Source organism: Zingiber officinale, chromosome 6A (genome assembly GCF_018446385.1).
Source record: "Zingiber officinale cultivar Zhangliang chromosome 6A, Zo_v1.1, whole genome shotgun sequence".
NCBI classification, from domain to species: domain Eukaryota; kingdom Viridiplantae; phylum Streptophyta; class Magnoliopsida; order Zingiberales; family Zingiberaceae; genus Zingiber; species Zingiber officinale.
This window is the reverse complement of record NC_055997.1, coordinates 149632172-149645809: the sequence shown is the minus strand read 5'-3', so window position 1 is coordinate 149645809 and position 13638 is coordinate 149632172. Positions and strand designations below refer to the sequence as shown.

Here is a 13638-nt window from a genome sequence, read left to right as displayed (position 1 = left end):
CACATATCAAACATATATGAAAGCCTAACTTAAACTCTTTGACACACACATCAAAATCATGATCATACCGATCAAGCATAGGTCGATTGCACCAACAGAATCTTCCTTTTACCCATATCTATATCTCTTTTGTCGTTTATAGCTTCTGTTATTGCTGAGGCTAATGAAAGAATATGCTATTATAAATGGTCGGCTGACGGAGGACAAGATGGTCTTGAAGAAGATTCTAGAAGAATATTCTCTAATACATAGTGATGTGGTGATTAGGAGGGGCCCCACTCTACTGCCACGGTAGAGGTCAAAGTCAAGAAAGTCAACAGGTGGACGAGGTTGGCCGGTCGGGTGAGTCATACACCGATCGGAGGTCAAAGTCAATTGGTATATTTTTGCTTGTTTAGCACGTGCAAGGTTTCTATTAGGGTGAGAGTCTAACAAAGGTCTTATAGCACTCGACTTAAAAAATTTTAAGCTCTTAGAAGATGAATTGTTCATTTCAGTTTGTTTCCTTTCATAGGCAAGAGCTGCCAGAAAGAGTTTTTCAAGCCCTGAAGGAGACCACATAAATATGTTGAATGTGTACCGCACATCTGCAGAAATCTTGGAGAAGAACAAAATTGCAAATGTCAAAGAGAAAACATTGGAGAAAAAGTTAAATAAATGGTGCAGGCAGACTTCATCAATTATCGGTCTCTTCGACACGCACGGGACATTCACAAGTTTGAAGATATTGCAATTTATCTTTTAGTGCACAATCTAAAGATACTCTTGATTGTACTATCTCATTGTTTCCTATTGCAGCAAAATTGATTCTTCCTTTGTTGCCGTAGAACTTTAGCTAGCGGTCAGATCGTGCAGGTGAATCCTTCTTCTGTGTTGTTCCGCACAAAGGCAGATTGTCTCATCTTCAACGAACTAGTTCGAACAAATCAAAATTACATTCGTAATGTGATACGAGTGGATCCATTGTGGTTGCCGGAGCTAGCTCCACAGGAGTTTACTGCCAATGGCTAGTTCTTCTCTTTGTATTAAATAGATAAGGTAATTAATGTAAACATTTTTTAACTACCTTATTTAAAATTCAGGACAAAATTTTTAAATAGGATAGCTAATATGGATAAGCTAAGAATTAGACTTCAAATTACTTGGCAGATGAATGAGAGAAATAGTAGTCTTGTTAGCAGATGAAGAGTATAAAAAAAATATATAACACTCAAGATGGGAGGAAACTACTTCTTCTTATTTTCTTCATATCTAAATTGTTAAACACATAGGGTATTTATAGGGAGTGCCCCAGATCTATCTATATAAATACATGAACCAATATTAAATGATATACATGCATCATCCAAAGAGTCGTTCATGAATCCTCCAATATTCATGCACATAATATTAAATAACTTTAATTCTGGTTTATATTTTCAACACCCCCTCTTAAACCAGATTCATTACTCCAAGTAAAAAATGAAGTTTCTTGAAAACATCAAATTTCAATGGTTTTGTGAAGATATCGGCAACTTGATCTTGTGACTTCACGTATTCAAGCTTCACTTCTTCCTTCGATATACAATCTCGAATAAAATGATATCTTGTATCAATTTTCTTGCTTCTTTCATAAAACACCGGATTCTTGGCCAATGCAATTGCAGATTTATTATCAACATAAATCTCCATCGGATCTTCTTGTGATAGATTCAATTCTTTCAACAAACTCCTTAGCCAAATAGCATGGTAAACACAAGAAGTAGCAGCTACATACTCCGTCTCACAAGTAGAAAGAGTCACAATAGGTTGCTTCTTAGAATTCCAAGTAAAAGTTGAATTTCCCATAAAGAAAAACAAACCAAGTAGTACTTTTTAGACTATCAATATCACCGGCCCAATTACTATCACAATAGCCAACAAGCATAAAGTCGTCCAAGAAAGCATACAAGATACCATAATTAATTGTACCTTTGATGTAGCGAAGAATTCTTTTGGCAATTTTCAAATGTGAAGTAGTAGGAGCTTCCATGTAACGACTCACAAGTCCAACACAAAAAAGAATATCCGGTCTAGTACAAGTTAGATACCTCAAGCTTCCAACAAGACTCTTGAATAAAGTTGGATCAACTTTTTCACCATCTTGATTCATGTATGGCTTGATTCCACACTCCACGGGTGTATTGACCGACTTGCAATTTTTTATATCAAACTTCTTGAGAATTTCTTTAGCATATCATTCTTGAGAAATAAATATGTCATCATCTCGTTGTTTCACTTCAATTACAAGATAGTAAGATATTATGCCAATATCCGTCATCTCAAACACCTTTGTCATAACTCTCTTGAAATCTTCAAACATCTTTGGATTATTCTCTGTAAAAATTAATTCATCCACATACAAGCAAACAAGTAACATATCACCATTTTTATCATTCCTTGCATAGAGAGCATGCTCATGTGGACACTTGATAAAACCATTTGCTCGAAAATATTTACCAATTCTGCTATTCCAAGCACGCGGGGCTTGCTTCAAGCCATAGAGAGTCTTCTTCAATTTTAGCACTTTATTTTCTTCATTAGGCACTACATAACCCAAAGTTTGATCAATATAGACTTCTTTCTCCAAGTCTCCATTCAAAAATACAGATTTTACATCCATTTGCTAGATTCTCCAACAGTTTTGAGCTACAATAGAAATGATCAATCGAATTGTTTCAAGATGAGAAACAGGTGCAAATACCTCATTATAGTCAATTCTGACCTTTTGCTTGTACCCCTTAGCAACCAATATTGTTTTGTATTTTTCAACCGCGCCTTGCTCATTTCTCTTTATTTTGTACACCCACTTCACACCAATTGTGTTCTTGCCATTCGGTAATGATACTAGCTCCCATGTATCATTCTTTGTGATTGCCTTGATTTCTTCATTCATGGCATTTCTCTATTTGTTATTATCAGCGACATCGTCATAACTTACAAGCTCAGTTTCTGCTAGTAAGCAAAATTGAGTAAAATCATTAAAATTTACCTCTTCAATGGCATTATAAATGTCACTCAAATTTTTGAATCTTCGAGACCCTTCACTCGAGCTTGCTTCATTTGTTTGTGAATCTTGTGGTGGTGGTGTTGGTGGTGGAGTATTAGGCGGTGCCATGCCTTCTTCCCCCTCATCATCATCAAGGAAAGAACTATATCCCCTCTCTTTCTTTGTAGTACTCCACTCCCAAGCACCTACTTCATCGAACTCCACATCTCTTCTTATGACAATCTTCCCATTGCTTGGATTATACAACTTGTACCCTTTAGAGCTTTGATCATAGTCGATGAAGAGATACTTTGCACTTTTATCATCAAGCTTTGTTTTTTTCTCATCATGAACATGCGTGTAGGCAATGCTTCCAAAAACCCTCAAGTGTGAAACACTTGGCTTGTATCCACTCCAAGCTTTTTGAGATGTCATACCATGAACACTTTTGGTGTGACACTGATTTATCAAGTATACTGAACAAGAGACAGCTTCAGCCCAATATTTATTCGGCATATTCTTGCTCTCTAACATACTCCTCACCATGTTGAGAATAGTTCGGTTCTTCTTTTTTGCCACTCTATTTTGTTGTGGTGAGTATGGAGTCATCATGGGATGATGAATGTCATTTTCTTCACAGAAAATCTTGAATTTATTAGATGTGAATTCTCCACCTCTATCGGACCGAAGAGCTTTGATTTGATAGCCACTATGTTTCTCCACCATTAATTTGAACCTTTTGACGGTTCTAAACACCTCAGATTTTGCCTTTAAAAAGTACACCCAAGTTTTTCGAGAATAGTCATCAATGAAAAGCACAAAGTAATTGTTGGAGTGTATACTAAAAGCCTAGCTTTTGTATAAACATTTATAAGAATCACATTGGTCAAGTGTCTACATTTATATATACCAAATGTAGATGTTCAATTAATTTATATTGTAGATAACATAGTGTGTGGTGTCACACACAGAAGATCGTGTTATCGGTTCTTTATAAATTATAAACAGTAGCTCACGACTAAGATGGAAAGGAACAAACCATTGGAATAGTCGTAGTGTAATTAGGTATTAGTTTATCTTGACTAATAGATTACACTAGTACACTCTAAGTGTATTGAACAGGACCATTTAAGGTAAGTTCTTTTTATACTGATTTAATAAAAGAACTAGACATTAGTTATTATGGAAGTGTGTGCTCTTAATCCTAATATAATAACAAGCACATATATTTAATATTTATTTCTTTGACTTATCAAAGGGTGAGATTTAGCTCGATAAATCAAAATGCCCGATAAGTTGGGGAATGATGTTACTTATAGTGTGACTTGTTGATTATAGAAGGAAACTGTATCCTAGTAATCTAGGTTGATAATGTCCCCAAGAGGAGCTCATAAAGATTGTCATGTTAAACCCTGCAGGTGGACTTAGTCCGACATGACGATAAGGTTGAGTGGTACTACTCTTGGACTAAGATATTAATTAAATGAGTTGTTAGTGACTCACTTAATTAATGGGCATTCGACATCTTAAACACAGGGAGACTAACACACTCATAATAAGAAGGAGTCCAAAAATGTAATTTGGGATTGGTGCGGTAGTTCAATAATAATTCTTTAGTGGTATGAATTATTATTGATGAAGTTAAGTTGTGTGTTCGGGGCGAACACGGGAAGCTTAATTTCATCGGGAGACCAAAACCAATTCCTCCTCTCGGTCCCTCTCGTAGCCTCGTGTATATAGAGATTTATACCTACCACATACCCACCTTCTTACCCATCCTAATGGGGTCGGCCAAGCTAGCTTGGAACCCAAGCTAGGGCCGGCCAAGACCAAGTGGATGAGCCAAGTTGGTGGTCGGTCAAAGCTTGGGTCCCAAGCTTAGGTGGTCGGCCACTAGAAAATTAAAAGGAATTTTTATTAAAATTATTTCTTATGTGGATATTATGGTTTTAAAAGAGAGTTTAAAATTTAAATCTTTCCTTTTATAGCTTTCTACAAAAGATTAAGAAAAGATTTAAAATCTTTCCTTATTTGTAGATTGAAAGGAAATTTTAATTTTGAGAAAACTTTCTTTTTTTAACCATGTTCATGATTTAAAAGAGAGTTTAAAATTAAATATTCTCTTTTATTAGTTTCTACAAAAATTAAGAAAAGATTTGATATCTTTCCTTATTTATAAATTGAAAAGAGATTTTAATTTTTAAAGATAACTTTCCTTTTTGGAAATTATCCACAATGTTTAAAAGAAAGATTTTAATTTATAAAATTTTCTTTTACAAATCACCATGAAGGGAAAAATTATTGGAGAAATTTTTATAAATTTTCGGAAACAAATTAGGAAGTTTTAATTCTTGTTTTAATTAAAACTTTCCTTGTTTTGGGAAGAAAGTGGCCGACCAAGTAATTGGAAAAAGAAAATTGATTTTAATTAATTAATTTTTTCTTTTTCATGGCAAAAGAATTAAGGAAGTTTTTATTAAAATTTCCTTATTTGCCAAGACCAAGGATTATAAAAGAGGGGGTAGGGGTGCCTTAATGGCTAACAACTCTATTCTTTTCTTCCTCTCTTTTCTTCCTTGGTGTGGCCCGCCCTAGGGTCTCCTCTTCTCCTTCTTTTCTCTTCCTCCTTTGTGGCCGGCGACATCAACATAAAGGAAGTCCATGGTGGTCGGTTCTAGCTAGGAGAAGAAGGGGAGAAAGAAGATGTTGTTTCTAACATCCCTTGGAACTTGGTGGTGGTGGCTGGACCTTTACTTCTCATGGAGAATTAATGGTGGCCTAATCTAGCTTGGAGAAGAAGGAGCTTGGTGGCTCTCGTCTCGGAAGATTGTTGCCCACACAACGTCCGAGATAAGAAGAGGAATACGGTAGAAGATCAAGAGGTTATTTTGATTACAAAGAAAGGTATAACTAGTAATTGTTTTCCGCATCATACTAGTTTTCTTTGTATAGTTATTTATGGAAATACCAAACACAAGAGGCATATGATTCTAGAGTTTTTGAAATAGTTTTTTTTTCGAGTTTGTGTTTTCTTCTTTTTCGAATTTGTGATTCGATTGTTCTTTTTGGTTAACCTAGAGTTATTTAAGGAAATAAATATTAACTTTCCTTAAAAGGCTTTGCCTAGGCGGTGGTGGTTGCTCCCATATCCAAGAAGGCCATGTGCCTCGCCATGCAGTCCTGGAAGCCAATTTTGAAAATTAATATTTATGGAATTAATAACTTAGGTAGATTTGAATCAATAGTGTTAAGTTCCGCTTGCGATTCAAATCTAAACCATTAAGAACAGATAAGTTAAATTTGGAATCAATAATGTTAAGTTCCGTATGCGATTCCTAATTTAACTTCTAAAGAACACAATAGGTTATTTAAGGAAAGGTTCGACACTTGTAAAAAAAATTTTTGTACAGTGGAACCGGTACGTTTTCCTAGGACTAACCAACAGTAATTATTCTCACAAAGTTATGATGGCTTGATTGGTCCACACACATCCGAGTGTATCAACTCCAATGGATGTTGAGCCCTTGTTAAAGACTCCTTGGGAAAACTTTTTCTTGCTTGCTTGCCAAGAATACATCCTTCACAAAGTTGATTAGGATGGTTTATGAAAGGCAACCCTTTCACCATTCTTCCTTTGCTCATCATTTTCAGCTCATCAAAGTTCAAATGCCCAAATCTCATGTGTCATAGCCAAGATGAATCTTTGAAACAAGATTTCAAACACATAGGAACATCACTTTGAATATTTAGCAAAAACATTTGGTTCTTTTTCATGGGCACCTTAGCAAGCAATCTTCCACTATCATCTTTCAGCGTCAAGTATTTATCTTTTAGGTGAATATCATAATTCTTTTCCAATAATTGGCCCAAACTTAAAATGTTACTTTCATGGCCGACACATAAAACACATTGGAAATTAATTGATGACTCCCATATTTTGAATGAATCAAAATCGTACATTTTTATTTCACTTGAACTTTCGAAGAGTCGCCAAAAGTTATATCTCCATCGGTTGATTCATCAAGTTCCACGAATAAATTTCTCCTTCCGTAAATGTGGCTACTTGCGCCAGAATCAAGATACCATGTACTCTCATTCTCATCTTGATCATTTTTGCAAGCTAGAAGCAAAGTAGGCCCAAATCTTCTTTTGCATCATTGGTTTCCGCAAAATTGTTTGTCTCTTCCATATTATTTCTACATTCCCAAGAATAGTGGCCAAGACGATGACAAGTAAAGCACTCAACTTCAAATTTATCATACCTCATTTGATGGCCTCCACGACTTCTACCTCTTCCACGACTTCTTTGATTGAAGTTTTGACTCCTCTCATTATTATATGCGGTGTTTTTGTCACCTCGTCCACCTCTTGCATGACCACGACCTCAACCTTGGCCCTGCCCTCGAGATCCTCCACGTCCACAACCCTTTGGGATGTGCCTTAGTTTGTGTCCTTCAATGATAGCTTTACTTTCAAAGCTTGTTCAACTGATTCTTGAACCGGTTTTATCAATCTTTCTTCGTGTGCTTGTAAAGATCCGACAAGTTCATCAACGGTCATGGTGTCTAGATCTTTAGACTCTTCGATGACAATCACAATATAATTAAATCTTGGATCCAAAAATCTCAAAAATTTTCCAACAATTCGATCATCTTTCATATCATCTCCATATCTTTTCAATTGATTTGTGACAGCCAATACTCTTAAGAAATAATCCGAAATGAATTCGGAATCCTTCATGCGTAGAGATTCAAACTCTCCTCTCAATGTTTGGAGACGTACCTTCTTCATTTTATCAACACCTTTAAATGAAACTTGAAGAGTTTCCCATGCTTGCTTGGAAGTAGTTACCGTAGCAACTTTCTAACATCTTTTCATCCAAACTTCAATGGATGAAAGTGAGCGCCTTTTGGTCCTTCTTCTTGATGGATACCACATTTTCATCAACGTCATTCTCCACAGGATCCCAAACTACATATGATCCAAGCAAAGCCTTCATTCTTATGCACCAATTATCATAATTTTCCTTGGTAAGAGATGGAACAACAAATGAGGTTCCATTCGACATTTTCCTTCAAGCTTTATCTCCAAACACAAATGACAACTCTGATACCAATTTGTTAGCAGATGAAGAGCATAAAAAAAAGTTTATAACACTAAAGATGAGAGGAAATTAATTCTTCTTATTTTCTTTATATCTAAATTGTTAAACACACAAGGTATTTATAGGGAGTACCTCAAGATGTATCTATATAAATACATGAACCAATATTAAATAATGTACATGCATCATCCAAAGAGTCATTCATGAATCCTCCAATATTCATACACATAATATTAAATAACTTTAATTCTGATTTATATTTTCAACATGTCTATCTTTCTAAATTAATTGGAGGAAATTTAGACACCTAAGTTTTTTTAATTATAAATTTAAAAGGTATGTGACCTTAGGTCACGGTTTGGAGCCGTGAAAATAGTGTTTCATATAAAATGTAAAACAAGAAGATACCTAATGTGATAAATATGTACCGGTGGCAGCTTCGTACAACCGGACCATCCTTAAACGGTAAAACACTTCAAAAATATCACAAGTTTGGTTGTTTGTGTCAAAAGGTTGCCCAAGTAAACGTATCAGCTGTGCTATTTTCGTTGGGCGAGTCGAATGTTCGCCCAAGCCCATGCTCAAATCCAAACTCCTAAAGCCGCCGCCGCCGCCGCCTTCCTATGCTTCTCCTTCTCGCCACCGGCACCACCGTATCCTCTCTCTGCTCAAGCAATGCACCACCCTCCGATGCTTCAAGCAGATCCACGCCCACATGCTCACCCTCGCCGTCCGCAAGCCCAACGACCTCCTCGCCAGGCTCCTCCTCCTCGGCGACCTACCCTACTCCCTCCTCCTTTTTTCCCAGAACCCCCGCCCCAACGACTTTTCCTTCAACCTCGTGATCCGCGCCCTTGTCACTCTCTACTCACGCTTTCCTCTCGCCCTCGAGTTCTACCTCCGCATGCTCCGCTCCGGCCTACGGCCCGACCACTACACCTTCCCCTTCGTTCTCCTCGCCGCCGCCAACCTCCAGTCCTTGTACCACGGCCTCGCCGCCCACGCCTCCATCGTCAAGCTCGCCCTTCAAGACGTCGACCACGTCCAGCACTCTCTGCTCACCATGTACGCGCGGTGCGGCCAGGTGGGCCTCGCCCGCAAGCTGTTCGATGAAATCGCCGTGAGAGATTCGGTCTCCTGGAATTCGATGCTTTCAGGGTACGCGAAGATGGGTTGCGCCGGGGAGGCGGTGGAGCTGTTCCGGAGGATGCGATCAGAAGGACTGGTCGAGCCGGACGAGGTCACTCTGGTGAGTGTCTTGGCGGCGTGCGGGGACTTGGGGGACGTGAGCTTGGGCATGTGGTTGGAGGAGCTGGTGGGGGAGTATGGATTGGTCCTGAACTCGTTTCTTGGGTCGTCAATGATTGATATGTATGGTAAATGCGGGGATTTGGACTCAGCAAGGAGGGTTTTTGATCGACTGGCAAAGAAGGATTTGGTTGCATGGAACGCAATGATCACAGGGTACATATCATTCCTTTTTCGAAACTCACTTTCCAAATTCCATAGCTGTTGCTCTAGTTCATTACAATATTTGACTGTGGTAAACCTTTGGTGCCATAGTAACAAAGACTTGCTCCTTTCTATATTGGTTTAACTAATATCCAATCAACAGAAAAGAAGTATTCATTAGATCCTTGTGCATTACATTATGATGTCCTTTTTGATAAACTAGGCAAACTTTTGTTAATTCTGTTGGTTCATTTTATACGGTTAGTAAATGGAGACAAACACTTTTTTTTTTGTTAGATTGTGGCATATAGAATCTTGGATTGATTGTTTGGCTTGTCAAAACTACACAGGTATGCTCAGAATGGTCTATCGAATGAAGCCATTAAATTATTTCACACCATGAGGAAGAAAGGGATTGAACCTGACAAAATCACAATTGTAGGTGTTCTATCAGCTTGCGCTTCGGTTGGGGCACTAGAGCTAGGCATGTCCCTTGATGCATATGCGTCAAGAAATGGCCTATATAATAATGTTTATGTCGGAACAGCTTTGGTTGACATGTATGCAAAATGTGGAAATTTAGTTCGAGCTATGGAAGTCTTCGAAAACTTGCCTCACAGGAACCTATTCACATGGAATGCTATCATCTCCGCTTTTGCTTTCAATGGGCAAGGCGAAGAGTCTATTTCGTTGTTCTCCCAGATGCTTGCTGATAAGCAAGGGCTTCTACCTGATGATATTACGTTCATAGGTTTACTTTCGGCATGTGTACACTCAGGCTTAGTTGATGAAGGCCGTCGTTGGTTTGGTCTCATGCAGTCAACGTATGGAATTGTTCCAAAGATTGAGCATTATTCCTGCATGGTCGACCTTTTTGCACGTGCTGGACTATTGGAAGAAGCATGGGAGTTCCTGGAGAAAATGCCTCAAAAACCTGATGCAGTTGCCTTAGGAGCTATGCTTAGTGCTTGTCGCTATCACAAGAATGCGAAAATAGGAGAGAAAATTGCAAAGAGGATCCTTGAATTGGAGCCTTCAAACTCAGCAAACTATGTCATTTCTTCTAAAATGTTTGCAGGCTCAAAGAGATGGAAGGATTCAGCCAGGATGATAGGGCTCATGAGGGAGAGGGGCGTAGCGAAGACTCCTGGTTGCAGCTGGATCGAGGTCAGTGACCAAGTCCATGAATTCCATGCAGGTGACAGGATGCATCTCAGAGCTACAGAGATTTTTGATATGATTGACTTAGTAGTTGATGAGATGAAGATGGAAGGTTACCCTCCAAAGATTGACTAAATTAGCTGGTATAGACCAATGCATGTAGTAATTGCTCTTTAGCGAAGGGTAATCCTCAGGTTTTAGCCATCCTAGAAATTTTTATCTGAAGGAATATGATCTATTTTGATAGCTGAACTGGGTTAATATTTAACCTAGGCTCACAATTACAGCATTAAGGATGAAAAGTGAGCATGCCTGAAAGAGTTGTAGAGCAGCAACTGATGTGGAATTACTCTTGTTATGTAAATTATAGAGGTAGCTGCTATGCTACTAATCATTTGATATCAAAGAAAATTGAAGCATACCTGAAAAGTTTGAAACTGATGGCTGCAATGAGATAAGAGAATAAAAACTATGCCCTTTGAAATTCTAACTTCTGTTGCTGATTATTCAGAAAAATCTCCTTGCTCCTTGACTTGGATAAACATCATACTTGTGATTTCCAGAATTCAAATTTGTGATCACATTCTCAGCGGCCTCAGAGATCAGATCCACTACTTGCCCAGGTACTTTTGTGCAAACTCAATAGAGATTATAGTCCTTTTTTTTAAATGCTGTCTATGGCGTAACTGATACAATATTGCCTATACTTTTAGAAGGATCCTAAACCTTACATAACCCAAGATTGTCTGATACAATGCCGCTTCAATCAGAATCTACTTATCGCCATCAAGCAAGCACCTGTTACGTTTTTGTAGTTCTCTAACTACATTTTGCTGAGCAAGCTGCAATGTGACTCTCCAATTCTGGGGATTTCTAACTTCATTGGAGACGCAAGGACACCAACCATGAGTTCCGCAATCATGCTTACCGATACGGCCACCTCAGCCGCCGAAGAAATTATAAGCAGTATGGAAACGTATGAGCAATCTCACACAGACAAATGTTGCGAGAGAATGGTTTCTCATGGCCATAAATTTTGGTTTCTTCTGTTCATTTGGTTTTAGTTATTTGTATTCATTTTATCTTTAACAGTGGTATAAACTTGTACAGTTTGTTTGATATAAGAGCTTGATATTTCCCAAAAGGTCAACCTAACAATTCTTGCAGTACCTTAACTACAGCACTAGAATTTAGATTTAGTTTTTTTTTAAAAAAAAATTAATGAATTGATTTGTAGAATATTTGTCTATGTTTAATTAAAAAAAATTCTAGAATATATTTTTAAAAATTATTAAGGATATAATAGTGATTTTATATTAATATATTTACTTCACTTGCGCCTTAATAAATGCATTTGATTTTTACTAATTTGATAGGAAAAAGTAGCAACTATAGATTTTAGGATTCACTAGATCTGGCTAAATACTGTCATTGACTCTACCCAAGCCACTTTGTATTTCATATGATTCTTAACAATATTCATGTTGATATATAGCAGCTATCATTTTGCTTATTGCTACAAAATTTGGAAATTTGTTAAGATGGCTTAGGTGCAATTTTAAGAGAAAGCTCTTTATACTATTTTTATATGCTGGCCAATACCATGTCGATATCGACGTGACAGCATCTGGGGCTCCATGCCATGCCCACTGATTTGATTCCAGTTGTAAATTGTTTGTGTACAATATATTATCCATGTAGTAGACACTCATATAATCATATATGCAAAAAGTATTTGTTGCACTTAGCTGTGCTATTTTACAGCTTTGATTCTACTTGTAGACTTGCATTAGGAAAAATATCACAAGTCCAGTTGAAAAAAAGATAGGATTCCATTAGCCTTTGAGAAGAAGATAAAAATTTACTCAGTTTAGCCAAATAGTTAAAGTAAATGTTTTATGTTTCAAATTATGGTTAGCATATAATAGCTACATATTTATTAAATTTTTAAAAAATAACATTGGGAATCGGGCTAAATAGCGTAGGTAAGAAGAGAAGGGTGTCATTTTCAAGTTAATAAGGGATTCTTTGAAAGAAAATGCCTTTTGTTGTTGTCGCGTCTTGGGGTCTTATCGGCTTTGAGGTTGGTGACCTTCTCTGGTCTGTGATGGAAGCAATTCCTGGCTTTCTGGTCTGTGGAAAAGACAATCTCTGTCCGGTCGGTTCGATTCTTACTGCTTTAATGACTGTCTTGGTCTCGGTACCTTGACCGTAACTGTATCGGCTCCGGTTCTTTGGTTGGCTTTTGGTTTAATGAATATCTTCCCTTTCCCCCTTTATTAGAGGAAGTCTTCCTTGAATCCCCGTACTGTCCTAGAGCAGTAAGAGTATAAGGCGGATATTAAAAAAAATGAATTTCAGTTTTCATTATTCCTCTCATTCAAAAGATTGCCAACTAATCAGAATCTGACTGGTAATAGATGAAGATGAAATGAGGACTCCTTTCATCTCCTCGGATCTTTCCTGAAATGTCCATCGAAAAAATGTCGCCCAAAGAAACTTAGCCATGAGTGGACCGAGGTCCAGTAAAACAGGTAAACGGTTGCCTAAGACATTTTCCAAAAAACTCTTAAGTACACTTAAGATAGGATAAGGACTTCAATTTCAGATCAAAAGATCAACTTTGCTATATGCTTAACATATGCAACTCAAACAGAAGAATGATTTTCAAAATGAAAATATTAGACGGGGAAGAAGTGCTCAAGCGTAGGGAAGAATAATTAAAACAGTATTTAATTTCTCTCACTATTAAATGAATAAATTAAGTAAAAAAAAAGACTTTTGGGAGGAAAAACTATATTTGATTTTAGTAAGGGCAAGATAGAGTGAAAAAAGCCATTAACTCCTGGTGTTAGTTCTTTATATTAGATTTTTTATTTTTAGATTTGAATTTCATAATTGAGTCAAGTATTAG

At 37.3% G+C, this 13638-nt stretch overlaps 1 protein-coding gene across 2 annotated transcripts; it reads left to right on the top strand.

Annotated features, from left to right (window-relative positions):
• The first annotated feature begins 8581 nt into the window (after positions 1–8581).
• LOC121998724 (pentatricopeptide repeat-containing protein At2g34400-like) lies at positions 8582–11863 on the top strand. Of its 2 annotated transcripts, none has more exons than XM_042553758.1 (3): positions 8582–9575; positions 9914–11347; positions 11441–11863. In XM_042553758.1, the coding sequence occupies exons 1-2, from the start codon at positions 8689–8691 to the stop codon at positions 10857–10859; spliced, it is 1833 nt and encodes a 610-aa protein (XP_042409692.1). In that variant the 5' UTR covers positions 8582–8688; the 3' UTR covers positions 10860–11347; positions 11441–11863. The 2 variants fall into 2 exon arrangements, with proteins under 2 accessions (XP_042409692.1, XP_042409691.1); XM_042553757.1 differs by having other exon boundaries at positions 11438–11863.
• Positions 11864–13638: the final 1775 nt, after the last annotated feature.